The 18,503-nt window shown below is 47.4% G+C and overlaps 2 protein-coding genes across 2 annotated transcripts in view; one reads left to right on the top strand and one right to left on the bottom strand.

Moving 5' to 3' along the window:
• Window positions 1-18,503, bottom strand: part of LOC149340460 (acetylcholinesterase-like) — a 147,239-nt gene that overhangs the window by 96,962 nt on the left and 31,774 nt on the right. The gene's annotated exons all lie outside the window — the stretch shown is intronic.
• Rh50 (Rhesus blood group-associated glycoprotein Rh50) overlaps window positions 1-18,503 on the top strand; it is a 43,931-nt gene that overhangs the window by 21,212 nt on the left and 4,216 nt on the right. The window contains exons 3-9 of the mRNA XM_089551260.1: window positions 1,200-1,383; window positions 5,306-5,456; window positions 8,659-8,803; window positions 9,664-9,827; window positions 11,111-11,248; window positions 14,486-14,619; window positions 15,728-15,909. Coding sequence (XP_089407386.1) covers window positions 1,200-1,383; window positions 5,306-5,456; window positions 8,659-8,803; window positions 9,664-9,827; window positions 11,111-11,248; window positions 14,486-14,619; window positions 15,728-15,909 — 1,098 coding nt within the window. The remainder of the gene's footprint in view (window positions 1-1,199; window positions 1,384-5,305; window positions 5,457-8,658; window positions 8,804-9,663; window positions 9,828-11,110; window positions 11,249-14,485; window positions 14,620-15,727; window positions 15,910-18,503) is intronic.

Below are 18,503 nucleotides of genomic sequence, written 5' to 3' on the forward strand. Positions count from 1 at the left end.
TTATTTTTTTTTTCAAGTCGATTGCGGCTTTGGCAAGTATGTCACGTATTTATGATAACGCAACTCAAGCCCAGCAACTAAAATATCAAACTTTGATCATATGCTCACATTAGGGCATTTAAAGTGAACGGTATGGTTTGTTTTATAACACTGCGCATGAAAAGTTATATTCCTTGCCAGAAATAATGTCTTTCCCGCAACAATATTATGGCAGAAACTTACGCCCATCTAAATCTCATGTTCTTTTTCTGCTGTATCAGCTTGGTTTATAACAGGTTTACTTGACAAATTTCAGATATTTGCTTTTAGTTGCAAGGCTAGAAACCGGAACTGGTATATATTTCAAGATCTTCGTCTTACGATCTTTGGCTATATTGTAATAAATGCTGGAAACCTAAATCCAACACTTTTTCCATTATATTTTGCGGGTTTCTTGCAGATCCTTTTTGTGGCCTAAAAATGCTTGTCACCCCCTTCGCTGGCTCACTGGCTGCGCCGTTCGGCTGAAAAAGTACGACGCCGTGGAATCTCATTTCGGCTCCGGCAGCCACATCTCAGTGGGGACAAAATGCAACAATGGCGATGCATTGTGCGAGACCTGCGTGGCCGAAATTAATCCGCAGCCGTTCACAACAGCGACTCTTTCTGTCGCCCTCCACTTAACCCCTCCTTCACCCCTTCAATCACGACGCGATTAAGGTGTCCACCTTGAGACACATACTACGTATTGGCGTCTCCCCTTCGCAACACACCCACCGTTAGATACGCCGTGACTGGAGCTTTTTCTTGAGGTGGCCAGAACGATGTACATTTCGTTATTGCGATCAACTTTGCAGTTCCTCCTGGCAGTTCCTTCCTTCCTTCCTTCCTTCCTTCCTTCCTTCCTTCCTTCCTTCCTTCCTTCCTTCCTTCCTTCCTTCCTTCCTTCCTTCCTTCCTTCCTTCCTTCCTTCCTTCCTTCCTTTCTTTCTTTCTTTCTTTCCTTCTTTCTTTCTTTCTTTCCTTCTTTCTTCCTTTCTTTCCTCCTTCCTTCCTTCCTTCCTCCCTTCCTTCCTCCCTTCATTCATTCATTCATTCATTCATTCATTCATTCATTCATTCATTCATTACATTTCATACCTTCCTTCCTTCCTTTCATTCCATTCCATTCCATTCCTTCCTCGTGGCGTGCCGTGCCCTCAACGAACTTGAACCCCGCAGTGTTCCAGGACGTGAACGTGATGGTGTTCATCGGCTTCGGCTTCCTGATGACGTTCCTCAAGCGCTACGGCTACGGTGCCGTGGGCTTTACGCTGCTCATCGCTGCGCTGAGCATCCAGTGGGCGGTGATCATGCGCGGAGTGTGGCACGCCCGCAAGGGATGGATCCTCGTCGACGTGCTTAGGTAAAAACCTAATTCACGCTGAACAGCGTGAACTCTGCACCCTCAGTACGTGCTCTGTTGCCACGGGTAGTCAGCGCTGAAGGTGCAAGCCATGATGCTACCCTCAGGAATACACTGAAATTCCTGCTACTGAGCACTGGAGCTTACTGGTAGCGTATCTTTCAGTATGTTTCGTGTCTACGAGGGGGCGCAACGTTCGGACGCTGCGAAGACTAGCGCACAGGTGGCGAAAGCCATTGACGTGGGCGACAAAAGATGTGCTCTTGGGAAGCGGTGCATCCTACACTTTCGGTTCAATGTAACATCTTTCAATTTCATCACTCAACAAAAAAGTTACACCACAGAAGGAAAAATCTTTACAACAGCCCTCGTACAAGCTGAGTGAAATATAGTAAAGGTGATTTGTGGAACAAGTGAATGTATCGTTTGGAGGATTGTGTTTTTGTTTTTTGAGGGGACGGTGCAGGAGGGTAAATTGTGATTCGAGGAAGAGGGGATAACGATGAGGAAGGGGAAAGGTTCAGGTGGGTGCTAGCTAAAGCCAGGACTAGCCATGCGATTGCTGCCAGTGACTGCTATGCCGTAGCAATGAATGAATTATAAAAAAAGAAACGTCACAATTTATGGCAGAGTTCAGTGTTTGTGAATCATGAGAGCGCATAGAAACCAAAAAAAATTGCGGCGATAACTTTACTGGCATGGAGGAAATTCGATAGCATGCTTCCTTCATTCGGTAGTCAATTCCAATTCTGATCCTATTCCAATTTTGAGCTCATTGTCTTTCACCCTCATTATATTTTAATTCTGATTCTCTTCAAATTTCGACTACACAACTGGGCAAAATGTGTCACAGTCACAGATTGCGGCGAGTCCTCATGCTGCTACCAGTGCAGTGGCGCAGAGGTAGAGCGAGTGTGTGCGTGCGTGCGTGCGTGTGTGTGCGTTTGACGCTTCTGGAGAATGGCGGTGGGTGGGTGGGCAGCAGAGCTCCCTATGAGATCGCAGAGGATCGGGGCACCATATCCGGGCACCCTTCAGTCTCGGAAGGGGCGCCCACCTGTGGATGCTCCAGAGCAGGCACCATCTGGGCCTTGAGGGTGCGCTTCTCCGGTAGGTACACATCCGGGCACCTGCCAAATTCTACGGACCACGGTTACACGAAAACCCGCGTTGGGCTCCGTATAACGGCTCTCGCCGCAAATCCTGCCTAGGTGCGTTGCCATCACTTGTCGCTCAGTTCTGTCACGGAGTTACCGGAGGAGAAACCAGAAAGCCTCCCCCCAAAATATCCGATTCCCGCGCGAAACATCAATCTCTTCTATTGGCCGATGTAATATGGCATCCTTGCTCTGTGTGGGAAAGGTAGGCATGCCTCGATGAGCGGTGTCCACAGCCGCGGCAGGAACCCTCAGTCTTTGGCAGAAGACGAGCGAGAACGGTGGCCTGCGTAGCGGTCCTCTGGACCGACCGCTGGCTTGGCACAATGCCTGTGAATTGGCGCCTCTTTAAAAAAAAAAGAAAGAAAAATCCTTCTCACGTGCCGCCTGCTGTCGGCCTAGCCGGCTCGTTAAAAGCAAGCAATTAACGGTCTCAACATGCAGAGTCATCGATGGCGAGCTTTGTTTGTCGCTACTTCCTTCCGTTCCAGTTGTGTGCGGTTCCCATGTAACCTGCTTTGCGTACGTGACTATATTACCTCTTCTTAACGACGTTCCATTGGTTCAGCTGAGTGCAGCCTTTTACACTGACGTTACCCAACTTATCTAACGTTATATGTGACCATGCATGGAGCGGTAGAACCGACCGCATGTAGATCTAACACGATATGCTGAGACGAAAGCGATATATGCCTCTAACAGCGTTTAATGAGACTAAATCTTCAACGTTGACTCGACCTTCATGACTGGTACTGATTTGAGGGCTTTAACGTGAGCCATGTGGGCTGTGAGGGACGCCAGAGCTAAGGGGACGGCTCCAGATTGATTTCGACCCTCTTGATTTCTTTAACGTGCACTGAAATCGCACAACACATGGGCTCCTTTTTTTGCGCTTCACCTCTGAAATCCGGCCACCATGGGCGGGATTTGATCCTGCGACCTTGGGATCGGCACCCGAATTCTAAAGTCACTCAGCCACAGCGGCGGGTTCGCTTCCATCTAGCCCGTTGTGCAAACTGCGGTGCGGGCAGGGTACTTTCATTTTTCTTTATTCTTAATGCACAATCTAAGGTACGTCCTGTATCATTGCTTAATGAAATTTCTATTTAACGCTAATAGAGCGCCCATCCGCAGCTGGCTCAGTGAACAGGACCGGCTCATGGCTGCTTTATTGAGTTCCGTAGAAAATTTTCAAACACCTGAAGCATAGTAGAGCCACCTAGAAGTGGTTTTTTTTTAATGGTCGGCGTGTACGAGTACACGAAATTACCAGATCATTATCACCCTGTATTTGCCCATAAAACCCATTAAGTTGCGCCTCAATGCAAAAACCATACATCACAAAAAACATCCAACAGCTAATGTCCAGTCGACGGATTACGCAAAAAAGAAAAATCATAATTCAATTGTACCTCCTTTAAGCCTGAGTGTACATATGAACTTGGTGTCTGAAAAATAATAATTCCGGACTCAACGGGCGAAACATGGAATATCTGCGATTCTAGGGCAACCGCTAAGCCGACGGGAAGCTGTAATAGACAGAAAAGCTCAACTCAATTATCTAGCACATAAACTGAAATACGGGAACGCCTACGTCAGGCGTTATATATAGCCACCGTACACTATACACTGGCTCGCCTTGATAATAGAAAAACTGTACACGTTACCTGCAGGACTGTATATAGCAATGTTTCCGCTATATTCTGCCCAGCGTTATGCACATGTGCGCCATTTACCATTAGGTAGTTATTTATTACTTCCTTTCTTGATTTGAGCCAAGGTGCTCGCTTCGGAGGCGATCAAACGGCGTAGCCATACTGCTGCTACACATGCCGGTCGAAATATCGCGCTGCCATCGATCTAAAGAGCGCTGGACATCGTTAGCCTCCGAGTAACGCAACAAAAGCACGCACAGGTCAGCCACGGGGCGGCGAGCGGCACGACCTTTCGGGCTGTGTAGCGATCTTTTTCCCCCTTTCCCTCAACCTTCCCGGCTTTTCAGTAGTCCTCCTCCTTCCAATGCTCCCGTCCCTTAGAGACATTGATCAATACTGATTACAATTTCTCATTTCGCCAAAATGATAGCTGCAAACGATTGTATAGGACTCTGTGCGATTTTTTTCTGCCCTGAGCAGAATAAATGTCTTGAAGTTCTTTCGCTTTCTTACCACTTAACAGAGGCAGGAAAAGAAATCTAGCAAGAGGGAGGGGAAATGAGAGTTCCTTGAGTAAGCTGTGCCTCACTGCTATTTGCTTCTGACGTTATGTCACTTATATCTTGCACGCAGCCACGTGTTTGAATGCAACGAGTTCAGAGTTAAGAAAGAGCTGGGGGTTGTGGATGAGAGGAAAACGAGAAGCGGGGTTACAAATGAGTTATCATCCCTCCCCCTTCCCCGTTTAATGTGTTCGGCAAAAGAATTTTGTGCCTCGGAAATATTGTTGAGGCGTGTTTGCACGGTTCTGTAGTGAATGCCTGAGAAAATTATGCGCAATAATCTGAGTTTCTGAATGAATCGCGCGTTTGTAAAATTACAGACTGAAGTCATCGTGGTTTTGCTAACAAAGGAGCTAGAACGGGAATCAAATGAAGAAATGAAGATAAATATTACACATTAGGTCACAAACATGCATTTAGGAGTACACCGACCCCCCCCCCCCCCCCCCTCTCTCTCTCTCTCTCAACAATACTGGTCGGGATCCGCGACATGCTAGTGTAAAAAGTCAGCCAGTTCCCCATTTAATCAGTATCGCTCTAAACGCAGCCTCGTGGGCGCCGAGTTCGCTGCCGCCAGCGTCCTCATCTCGTTCGGAGCCGTGCTGGGCAAGACCAGTCCCCTGCAGCTGGTCGTCATGGCCGCCGTCGAGGTGGTGCTCTTCGCCTGCAACGAGCACCTCGGGGTGGGGCAGCTCAAGGTACTGGTCCCAGCCACTCTCTTCAGCACGCATATACAGTGATTGTAAAGTCGCGGTATCAGTGCCCTGAACCTCTTCGTGCTTCTTGAAAATGGCATACCAACTCGCCCAAGCATCAGTCCTAACGTGTTCGTGCTTCTCGCGTTCTGAGCCCTTCACTTAAAAGAATTTCTTTGAAAACACTCTCACTATCATTTACTGACGACGATGGAAGGTGCATATGTATCTCGACAGGGTCCCTGTAACATTGTGCTGTGCTTAGTATTAGTTTCGAATAGAATTTATAGTGGCACTTAGCAGCTTGTCTGTGGTGGATGTTTTTACACGAGCTGCAATTCTTTTCCGGTGGGCGCGCCCTTTGGTTAACAACGCAGTCAGCGTTGCAGGCTAGCTCTATGGATAAAACGCTGCTGCACACCTGGATTCAGGCAAAATGCCAGCGAAGCGACGACAATGGGACCAGACACCGTTTCTATTTTTTCTTTCAAGGAAAGGCGGCACTTAGTAATGGTGACTAAATACTTTTGCGGGGTGATGTATACCTAGCAGGCTACTCCAGATGATTCCTAAACAGGAAGTGACGCACACACGCACAAAAGTCGCTCGTGTCCATGCAAAAGAAGATAAGGCTTTTCACGGCGGAGAAATATCTTGTGACTATGAGAGACGCCAACAGAACGTTCAGACATATTTCTACTCGGTTCGCTCGTGCCAAGTGCCGCGGAGCTTTACCACAATCCGCACTTCGTTGCTGATGCACTCCAGGAGTTATCTGTTTTTCGTTCTCGGGTGATAGAGCAACCCGGACGGCACAGGGTCGAGGGAGTGCAGTGCTTTCTCAGGGCAGTTCTTTACGTCAACGCTAACTCCTGGCTAGCGCCCAATCTTTGTTCGCTTCCTTACCTGCTCGCTTGCACTTGGCTTCCGCGGAGCCGTTGGCCGCATACGTAGTTGCTATTCTCAGGAGAAACGTGCTGCCCTTCATCCACTAAGCACTGCACTTTCTTTCCTTCTGCCCTTCCTCGTACAGTCATAAGAAAAATTTGCGCGGAAATAAGAACTTGCCTCGGGCTACCTTGCATTTAAGCTGTAAACTGCGACGTGGAGGAAAGGCGTCCCAACAGCAATGACTGGTGAACGAACTCGTATATATAGCGCACTCTAAAACACTGCCTTCGCCATCGTCACAAAAAAGTGAGCATTGAATCTGACAAGTACCTCTGTAAAGTTGTGCTCTCAAGTTCGTCAACCACTCTCCATTCATTTATTTTTTTCCAGGACATCAACGGAGCCAAGACGCAAGCTAGACAATAAAAGCAGACGCTACGAGAGCGCTATGCCAAGAAAAAAAAATCAATAGCTTTTTCATGCTGCAAAAAAGAAAAGAAAGAAGTCTAGGGGTAAAATGGCAGAACATGACAAAACATGGCATAACATGGCAAAACGTGGCAGAACGTGGCAGAACGACACGAAGGGTTAGCAGCCAGTGCTATAGCTTTCTATTTGTGAACATAATCGGCGAAAAATTAAAATGCGGTTCATAAAGGAAGTTCGCAGCGCTACAACTGTATATCAGCAGCTTCGGAATATCTTTACAAGGCACATATACTGGGTGCCCCAGCTAAGTGTAACCAAACTTTTAAAAAAGGCGAAGTACCCTAGTCCAGTGAAATCAACTGAGGGTTGTTCATAGTCGCGTGGCCTAGTCTTGAGTATTTGTTTCGCTCTTCAAAGTTAATTAATTAGTTACGTTTAATTAGCTAACTTTTTAATTATTGACTTCAGGAAGAAAGTGTAAATGAAAAAGTTTTAGATCGTCTCGAAAAACCGCTAGTAGTGCTGTTTCCGTCAAGTTACGATTTACGTAGCTTCATTTATTGGCCTTAAAAGAAAGTTATCACGTGAACAGCTGCTCGCTCACTTCTCTGCCCCAGTGTGCACCCAAAGTCTCATCGAAGAGAGGACTTCAGAAAAAATGGATTTTATTCTTTAAGGCGCGTCTTGGGACGTTGAAGTGGCACAGTTGTCATGTGGAAGCTTTTTTTTACTGTGCGGGTTGTGGTTAAAGGCCGGTAAAAAAACTACTTTACGTAAATATTACTTTGCTGCAAATGTCCCAGTAAGCTGTTTCTCAAAGCGATCTACAACTTTTCCATTCGCACTTTGTTCCTCAAGTCAATAATTAAAAAGTTAGTTAATTAAGCTTAACTAATTAGTCAACCTTGAGGAACGAAAAAAATACTGCAGACTAGGTCACGCGACTCTAAACAACCCTCATTTAGTTTCAGACGGCTAGGACACCCCGTGTTTTTTAAAAGCTTGGTTACGTTTAGCTGGGACACCTGGCATACCACGTGGAAACCATTTTGGGCTCCCGCGTTATCCATTGTTGTTATTGTTCCCATCATTGTTGTTTATCCTTGTTTTTATCCTCGTTCGTGTTATTTCTTGCCCAACTTTGTCATCAGTCTACTTGGCAAGTGACTTCTCATTGCCTCACCGTCGCGCTCACTTCACACTCTTGCATGCTACAGGGCTATTTTAGAAAGATGACTTGGTTTCGCTTAAAATCCTAAGCATTCTGGGTTTTTTGCGCAAAAGACACGACACAAAAGAAACGAGGTAGACAGGACAAGCGCTTGTCCTGTCTACCTCGTTTCTTTTGTGTCGTGTCTTTTGCGCAAAAAACCCAGAATGCTTAGGCACCAACTAGCCTGCAAAAACATACTCGCAAGTAAAATCCTAAGGCAAACAAATGCACAGAAGAAATTCCCGCGTAAACATATTGTGGACAAGGCACCCTGCCCCAATAATCCGGCCTTGGAGTGCGGACAATGTCCCGAAAGAGAATCGCTAACGCCAGTGATCAAAGGCTAATGTTACGGACGCGAGCTACATAGCACGACGCCGTGAGCGTGAAAATATGGGCCTCTTTATCCAAGCACAGTACCCTTCAGAGGAACTTCCTTCAATTCAGAAATTGCAATTCGCGCTGAACAATTAACTCTGTTCAATGTTGTCCATTTAGTGCTTCCGAGAACGCTATCGTGGGTTGTTCTCGGTCTGTTTTTGCACTTCCTGCACAAATACATTCCCTGTGCTTACAGACCTTACCGCACACACACAAAAAAAAGACCTACATTCGCGGTCACAACAGTCTTTCCTCTCCAGTGGATAGGACAGTGATGTGTGTGCCTCGCAGGCGGTGGACATCGGCGGCTCCATCTTCCTGCACATGTTCGGCGCCTACTTCGGCCTGGCGGTGGCGTTCGTGCTCAACAAGAAGCAGCACTGCGACCACCGCAAGGAGGGCTCCGTCTACCACTCGGACATATTCGCCATGATCGGTGAGGGGAAGCCGCCGCCACCGCGCCGGGTCCTCGCGAGAATCAGTCTCAATCTTCTGGCGATTTACTTCTGCGTGCGAACTCTACTGGGCAAAGCAAGAACTCTCGGTTTAATAGCACTGCAGTGACTAAAGTACGCAAAGGAAAATTAAACGATGAGCGAATAAAGCGGAGAAATTCCGTAAAAGGGTGTCACAGAAAAAAAAAAACAGACAATTCTGTCCAATACAATACGCAGATCGACGAAACAGAAGTGCAAATTAGAGGGATTGGGTTTGTTAAAGTGGCAGCAGCTAAAACTCGTTCCCATTGTGACGATTCAGGCCTCGTTGGAGCGGGTGTGGCATGCTTAGGCTTAATTTGTAGCCTTCTGAATTGGAACAGCGGTTAAAATGTAGGACTCTGGTTTCACAAGAACGAAGCGTAAACGTAATTTGACTGACTGACTGCGATCGATCGTTCGTTTATTTATTTATTTATTTATTTATTTATTTATTTATTTATTTATTTATTTATTTATTTATTTATTTATTTATTTATTTATTTATTTATTTATTTATTTATTTATTTATTTATTTATTTATTTATTTATTTATTTATTTATTTATTTATTTATTTATTTATTTATTTATTTATTTATTTATTTATTTATTGCGTATTTATGCTCTCACGGTCTCTTGGGCTTAGGTTCACCCATCAGACCGGGCTGCGGAGAAACTAGGTCTCCACAGCCTCCAGGCAAACAAAGTGCAAGTGTTGAGTATCGGGTATGGCGGACGGAAAAGTTTCAAGCAGCACAGCAGCACTCATGGCTCTTTTTAACTTCACAATGCTGCCTTCTCCGTGCTTCCTCGCTGCAGGCACGCTCTTCCTGTGGGTGTTCTGGCCGAGCTTCAACGCGGTGTCTGCGTACGGTGACGCCAGGCATCGCGCTGTGCTCAACACGTTCCTGGCACTGGTTGCCTGCACCATCACCTCGTACGCAGTGTCGGCGCTCGTCGATCCCAAGAATCGCTTCACGATGGCAAGTGTATACCTTGCCGACTCTCGCGGGTAGCAGGAACAGCTGGGAAAAACTTGCGCAAGCATGGTCGAAGGACAAGCTTGCGGTCACTTCCTTCAACCTTCTTCACCGCGTTTGTTCCTCATCATCCATGCAACAAGTCGTGGAAAGGGAAACGGCGAGCTGCATGAATAGTAATGACCAGAGAATAAATAGCCGGCTCGGTGTGTGGCGTTAAAGCACGTTACGCACGCTAGCGACATGCAGCTATCGTAGTGACAATAGGTTTCATGGTGTTGCAGGCGTGAGGAGGCAATCGGCTACACGCGCAAGACACGACGCGATATTGGCTTCTTCTTTATTGTAGCAGGTAATTACGGTGACGCGTGCAGCTGCTGTCTGGCATATGAAGTTTACACATACGTCACAGGGGCCCTCCATTTTGTGATGCATTCAGCCCGGCTAAAGGACGCGCGGACATCTAATGGGCCTATTTGAACTTTCTCCTGCTTGCACCGCTGAAGCTGCGCGTTGTACGGATGTGACGCGATTACATCACATTTGTTTTCATAATTACGCCTGAAGAGTACACCCTGTAATTACTCTTAGTTTTGGAAAGTTTTGCGTAATATGCATTTGAGAAATCGAGGCGCTCTTTCAGGGTGTTGTTTAGGACGGGAATTTCACCATAAGCGAGAAAAGGGTATATCGGCTAGGAAGAATTCGCAGTTCACGTTAGCAAAGAGGCTCTTAGTTTCCTCTATGCGTGGCCATATTTTTTTTTTTTTGCGAGTGTATTTTTCATATCATGTCTCAGCATCCTGCGCTATTTTGTGACATCTCGCAATGCATGTACGTATATTCTGCTTTAAGTTCACTAATGAGATACCCTGCTGCTTGATTCCGGGTACCCATGGAGGCTGGAAATATATAATTCTTGGACAGCATTCGTCATACGGGGATAGAGCAATGATGACCTCGGTCCTAGCTGCATACTGGAAGGTGGCGTGCCACCAACTTACGGTTAGGGCACGATGACCAAAGCTATGTATGTTGGCGTTGTTGTTGCACGTCTGCACAAACCGACGTTCTTGGAAACGTTTACTGCACTTACGGCGGAAGCCTGGGGACGCGGCAGATTTTGTGTCCTTGGTATATGGCGGTATGATTTGGGAAGCGCGACGTGTAAAGGGGAATAGTGTTTGTACAGGAGCACTGTGGTTCTGATGTGATGCCTACGTATACACGAGAGCCATGGCAGATACTGGTTGTTCTCACTGCTCCCACGCGTCTCCCTAGCGCAGGTGCACGTGCAGAACTGCACGCTGGCTGGAGGAGTAGCAGTGGGCGCCACGGCCGACATGATGCTGCACCCTTACGGCGCTCTCATCCTGGGCGCCCTGGCCGGTGCCCTGTCCGTGTTCGGCTTCAAGTTTGTCACGGTATGGGCGCGCCATGTAAAAGCCTGCCGTGTCATTTTGATGTTTTCATTGTACGAGAAAATTCAGCCGCACTGGCCCTCCGCAAAAACCACTGAAGCAATAGAGTGACATTTCAGAGTTATGTCAGTCTGCTTGGTCAAAATGTGTATGCATGCAATGAGCAGAAATGACGAGAAATCCCGAAATTAGAGTGACCCCTAGCGTGTGTTCTTGTCAGTAGTTCGTCTGAGTGCCGATCCGCTCTGAAAAACTTTCAGCTGGACATGCCCGCTTGACATGGATTATTAGCGCAAGAACAAGGATACACAAGCACGTCAATAAAGGTTCTGTGTCTCTTCAATAGAGTATATATGAACCCGCCGCGGTGGTTCAGTGGTTACGGCGCTCGGCTGCTGGCCCGAAAGACGCGGGTTCGATCCCGCCCGCGGCGGCTGAATTTCGATGGAGGCGAAATTCTAGAGGCCCGTGTACTGTGCGATGTCAGTGCACGTTAAAGAAGGCCAGGTGGTCGAAATTCCGGAGCCCTTCACTACGGCGACCCGCATAGCCTGAGTCGCTTTGGGACGTTAACACCCAATAAATCAAATCAAATCAATAGAGCATGCCTATGTATTAGGGGTCCTGGAATTTTGCGACTTTACAATTAACGTGCATGCGGCGGCAATGAAGAACGGTGAGAAACAAAGCAAAATACTTCATCTAATCTTAGTCTTCGTTATTGCTATATTTTCGATTAAAGGAATTTATGTGGAAAACTTGACAGGAAGGAGACGGTTTATATACCCCTCCTTTCTGTGCAGTAAAATATAGCTGCAGTGAAATTGAAAGCGGAGGAAAATTTTATCACTTTCTTCTAACAATCGCTCCATCGTATCTATACACTTTCAGTGAAACGGTTTGTTAAATTGATGGCTTCAAAATTACTTTTGCGAAATCGTTTGTTTTTTTTTATGAGAAACTATTTCTTGAATAACGCTCATCCGGAGCACGCAAAAGATCGCGCCTACAGAACTATTGCCCGTCTCTAATGTTAACACTGCACCGCAGATGACTTGAACACAAAAATTCGGCATTTCACAACACTGCTTTCCGTCTACATTCACGTGCACGCCACGCCATGGGTTCACTACGATGCACGGGCTCTTTGAAGAAAGTTGCTTTTGTGTAACCAACAGGCAAAGAACGTTACAGAGGACGCTGCGAGGCAGTTAAAAAATACACCTACATGTTGTTTGTACCGAGAAAGCCATAAGAGAAACGACGATGGAGAACAACTCTCAGAAAGTAAAGAAGCCCCCAGTATTGATTTGACCGTCATCGATACTTAAAACTTTAAGCAATGAGCTCATCGGAATGACGTACGCAAATTAAAAAAAATATATATACTTTTTCTCGAAAGGACCTTCCGAGGCTTTTCGTTCAGCCATTAAGTCTTGGATAATTTGACGAGCCCCGAACCGAACGTCCAGGCACTGATGGCCTTCTTCCATGGAAGAGAAATGGTCTTGCTCCGACCTAATGAACTTTACCTCCAATATTGAGAGGAATTCGGTCGATGCGCTTCGCAAGGCGACGGCGAGGGTAAACAACGAGCATTCGCATTTGTTAAAACTAAAAAGAAAAAAGAAAGAAATAGAGGCTTTATAAATAAACCGCCACGCATTGATCGACAGAACTTTCCCGAGTTAATATTGGCTCCCGATTCCGCGCTTAAGGCGAAGCTGCAACGTGAAACGTGGTGGTATTAAAATATTTCTGGGTGATGAATGACAGCAGACGGCGTCATCGATTTGAGTCCGCGGACGTGTATTCGTCAGTTTACTCTTGAATAATTCGTCTTTTTTATAATTATTCGAGGTGACTGAAAGTAAAGGAAAGGTCGGTTAAGAGAAAGCAACAGTGGTCGACAAGAGAGTGAAGGTGAGAAATGTAGTTTATTACACCCAAATATTGAACTTGTCAAATGTAGCACTCCAATAAATTCGCTCGAATAAGTTCTGTCAGGAAGAAGCATGCAAATATAAATCCAAATTTGAGCGAGAGAGCAACAATTGCGAAGAGAACTGAACAATTGGCTTATTTTAACATATCACGCATTGGATGCATAATGTAAAGGTACTTTTGCGTACAGCTACTATAGTTCTCCATAAAGTCAGCAATAAAATTCCAATACGGAAAGGTGTCAGGCAGGGAGACACGATCTCGCCAATGCCCTTCACTGCCTGCTTACAGGAGGTATTCCGGGGACTGGGAACAGTTGGGGATAAGAGTTAATGGAGAATACCTGAGTAATTTGCGATTCGCTGATGACATTGCCTTGCTAAGCCACTCAGGACAAGAACTGCAAAGCATGATCAATCAGTTAGACAGGCAGAGCAGAACTGTGGGGCTAAGAATTAACATGCAGAAAACCAACGTAATGTTCAACAGCCTAGCAAGAGAACAGCAGTTCGCCATTGGTAGCGAGGTGCTGGAAGTAGTAAGAGAATATGCCTACTTAGGGCAGGTAGTGACCGCAGATCGGGATCATGAGAGGGAAATAACTAGAAGAATAAGAATGGGGTGGAGCGCATATGGCAGGTTCTCTCAGATCATGAATGGTAGCTTACCAATATCCCTGAAGAGAAAAGTATACAACAGCTGTATCCTACCGGTACTCACCTATGGGGCAGAAACGTGGAGGCTAACAAAGAGGGTTCAGCTTAAGTTAAGAACAACGCAGCGAGCTATGGAAAGGAAAATGATAGGTGTAACGTTAAGAGATCGAAAGCGGGCGGAGTGGGTGAGGGAACAAACGCGGGTTAATGACATCTTAGTTGAAATCAAGAGGAAGAAATGGGCTTGGGCAGGGCATGTAATGCGAAGGCAAGATAACCGCTGGTCCTTAAGGGTAACGGAGTGGATTCCAAGAGAAAGCAAACGTAGCAGGGGACGGCAGAAAGTTAGGTGGGCGGATGAGATTAAGAAGTTTGCGGGGATACAGTGGCGGCAACTGACAAAGGACAGGGTTAATTGGAGAGACATGGGAGAGGCATTTGCCCTGCAGTGGGTGTAGTCAGGCTGATGATGATGATGATGATGATGATGATGATGACTTTTGCGTAATACATACACCTATCATACACAATAAAACAAAAGCATGCTAACAAGTAGCGCATTTAGGCAGGTGGTGCCTGTAAAATTGAGCCCGCGTACAAGCATGCAAACAAAGATTCCGACGATGGCTTCTGGTTGCAGCCGCTCCTATCCCGGAAACTGAGGATCCATGACACGTGCGGGGTGAACAACCTGCACGGAATGCCCGGGATCCTGGCCGGCGTGACGAGCGCCGTCATCGCCGCCAGTGCCACCGAAGAAGAGTACAACTACAGGTACGATCAGGGGACTCGCTGCACACGGTCCATACATGTGTCCAAAGTGCAGTAGTCAGCGAATGGGACGGGAAATTCTGAGGATGCCTGTTGAGAGGGTTTTAAAAGATGTCCTCCAATAAAGAACTCCCCGGGCTTTTCACTTTCGCTACTACTCCGCCACTACATCCAACTCCTGAGTGAACCCACTCAGAGCGACGCCACGACCATAGGACCATGGGACGCGCAATATCGGAAGCACTCCCTCATCGGCCTAAGCCGAGCTGACCTGTAGCACTTCGTGTTTCCCGAAGCACGTCTGCTTCGCCATAACGCGGACCTGAAGTCAAGCGCTCACAATATGGTCGACGAACACACGTCCTCGCACCCAGTTTTCGAAGTACGATAGATCTATTATAAATTCAAAGATCGCCGTTCTCTTGTGCTGGCCATCGAAGAGCGCACGAAGACTCGGCATTCATTTCGAGCCGGAAATGATGTGAAAATGAAGTTTATCTCTGTTCGTTCCCTTGGAAAGCGCAGCCAAGATACAGACAGGCACCATGAGAAGAGACAAGCGCGGAGTCGCACTGAGTCGTGTCCTCTGGCCGTCTGTCTGTTTGTGTCTTGGTTCAGTTTGATTTATGGGGTTTAACGTCCCAAAGCGACTCAGACTATGAGAGACGCCGTAGTGAAGGGCTCCGGAAATTTCGACCACCTGGGGTCCTGTTCGTGGTATTCAAAGTGAGATGTACAACCAATAAGGCCAGGCGTCTGCTCTACTTTGGACTCCCTGCATACGTCCCGAATCCGTGGGCACTTTGAGGCCCTTCGCTTCACGGCACTTGAAAGGAACGATCTATAACAACCGGTATTTTCGCAGTGTGCTTTGCTTCCAGTCGCAAATTTTCTTTTGTTTCCGCTCAAGAAGGACATAGACGGTTCCTGGACAGCGCAGTTGTTCCTTTATCGACAACAATGCCCCAAAAATACCATTCACTGTTCGTATTGCACCTGGGGGCGGCCTCAGGTGCCCAGACTCCAGAGGTGCATTGCTATAAACCCGCCGTTCATAGAAGCAGCGTTTCATAAGAGCACCTGTACCAAGCATGGGTGATGTCTTTCGCAGCCTGTACACCCTGTACCCGGCGCGGGCGCCGACAGAGAATTCCACAGACCTGAGCCAGGTACTGTTCTACACGGTCGAAGTGGTGGCTGGAGACGGGCGCACGGCGAGTGCTCAAGCGCTCTACCAGCTCGCTGCCATGGCCACCACGCTGGCCATCGCCATAGCGGGAGGCCTGCTCACCGGTGAGTGGATGCTACGGCAGCGCAGTGGCAGCAATAGTAGCAAAGCTATGGGATTTGGAATGAGGAGGAAAGGCATACTAAGTTTTCTCTCTCTCTCACATGGATGGCAGGATGTGAATAATATTGGGAGGGGAAAATGAATGAAAAGAGCAAAGGAAGAGAAATTTTTCACTAAAGAGGGAGTCAGCCCAGTGCCAGAGGGGAAAATGAATATGTGGTGATGAAGGAGGTCCAGGCCGGAAGGGTGTAAGACACCAGAGAGAACCTGGCAGATACGTTTCATACAAGTTTCGTCTGCCGCTTCAGGGCGGGCGAGCCACTACCGAGAATTAAGTCGGTAATCAGTCCATAGGAGGCAGTCAAGTCAAGCGAGCTGAAGATTGAAAATTTATTTTTGAGGAAAAGAAATGGCGCAGTAACAGTCTCATATATCTCGGTGGACACGCGCAGCGCGCCATCAGGAAGGTTAGGTTTAGGTTTATGGAGGTTTAACGTCCCAAAGCGACTCAGGCTATGAGGGGCGCTATAGTGAAGGGCTCCGGAAATTTCGACCATGTGGTGTCCTTTAACGTGCACTGATATAGCACAGTACACGGGCCTCTGGAATTTCTCCTGCACCGAAATTCGACCGCCGCGGCCGGAATCGAACCCGCGTATTTCGCGTCAGCAGCAGAGCACCTTGAACACTGAGCCACCGTGGCGGTTTCGCGGACTAGAGAGTTTCAAGGTGTGCACATTCACGTGCTTAGTAAATGCATACGCTGACGCTGCAGCCACTTCCCACATTTTGCACCTTGCTCAGCCCATACGCCGTCGCATCTGGCTAGACAAGCATAACGCAAAGAATCGTGGCCTGCACAGAACATCAAATCGCAGATATAAAGTAGTGAAGACTGCCTGCAATGCGCATTTCAGCCTCGATTATTTATTTGGAACACCACCACTGGGTAGCGATTTTACTGCCATAAATCGTGAACAAGCCCTGGCAGGGACATCTCTTTAGCAGCGTTAGCGCGAAAAGAGAAGTAGCTGCGGCTTGAAAGAAAGCTGCAACTACCACCTCCTGTCCTTCGGTGCCGCAGTTGTTAGTAGCTACCGGTAGCAGGTGCGAAACACGTCTCTACGCCACCGCAAAGTTCTGTTCACACTCCCGCGAATGTAGTGCGGATCCGCCAACTACCGATTGCAATTGTCGCACACGTTGAAGTGTTCTGGAAAGATTTTTTTTTTTTCCCTTCTCAAAAAATCATCTGTATGGTCCAGTGGTCGCTGCCAGAAAGTATTTCCGTTAAGGGCTGAACATGACTTACATCAGCCAAGATCTTAAGCTCACGGCCGATGCCTTGGAAGAAATCACCAGGACTGAAATACGCACTGCAAAACGCCTAGTCTTGCTCGCGGGCTTTCCAATACGAGGCGTCATTATCCAATGCTCCTTTAGTTTAGAATCTTTGGAATGCATGAATGTGTACATTGCCTTTCCAGAAAATTCGAGCTCTGAGATAGATAGAAAATGCCGTCGCTTTTATGTTTTCTGCCCGTATTGCGTGATTTACATGCACAACGTCAATACTATATCCGTCTATCGCCCTGGCTATGTGCTAACAGCAACCTGAAACATGATAATAAAGCAAACGAGCTGCGCGACTGAACTGAAAAACATGAGCTATAGTGGAAAACACAGGACCAAGTCGGACGCCGCTGGCCGGTATCATCTCTGGGGCGGTACCGGAGGTGGCCGCGTGGCGGCGACACCATACGCCAAACTTGCGAATAGTAATTAATATTCACGCGCTCAGGTCGGAAGTGCTGCTTGCTCCATTGCGCGTCACTGCCAGATCGTCACATGCACCCTCTGTCCTTACACTGACCTCCCTCCAGCCGCTACCCTCAAACCGCTCCCGATAATCACCAGTATATACAGAACTAACGTTGATACCGACTCGTTGCAAGCAGTGCGCGCAATTCATATGCATCCCATCCCTGCACAACTAAGGGGTTACGCATATCGCCAAGCTTCGTCCGCAAACACGAATGTGGATTCCTGGTCACGCTGGAATTCCAGGCAATGAGGTGGTGCATCGCCTCGCCCGTGAACTTCAACACCGGGGAGAAGAGTAATGTCCACCAATATAGAACACTACTGTCCATTATACGCACGAAATAAATCTTCGCTGGAAAGATCTTCACTTCTCTTCGTACCCTTCTTGTTCCAACCCCGCCGCGGTGCCTTAGTGGTTACGGCGCTCGGCTGCTGGCCCGAAAGACGCGAGTTCGATCCCAGCCGCGGCGGCTGAATTTCGGTGAAGGCGAAATTCTAGAGGCCCGTGTGCTGTGCGATGTCAGTGCACGTTAAAGAACCCCAGGTGGTCAAAATTTCCGGAGCCCTTCACTACGGCGTCCCTCATAGCCTGAGTTTCTTTGGGACGATAAACTCCAATAAACCAAACCAAACCAATCTTCTTGTTCCTAACAAATCTCTCACCATCCCTAAACTACGCAAACTTTCGCGCACCCACTTAAATACGTTCCAGCAATACTTTGATTTGAGCTAGTTGGTTGTAGCATGACATGTTTACGCAAAAGGCGTACTG

Source organism: Amblyomma mixtum, chromosome 6 (genome assembly GCF_055824585.1).
Source record: "Amblyomma mixtum isolate Tamu chromosome 6, ASM5582458v1, whole genome shotgun sequence".
Lineage (NCBI taxonomy): Eukaryota > Metazoa > Arthropoda > Arachnida > Ixodida > Ixodidae > Amblyomma > Amblyomma mixtum.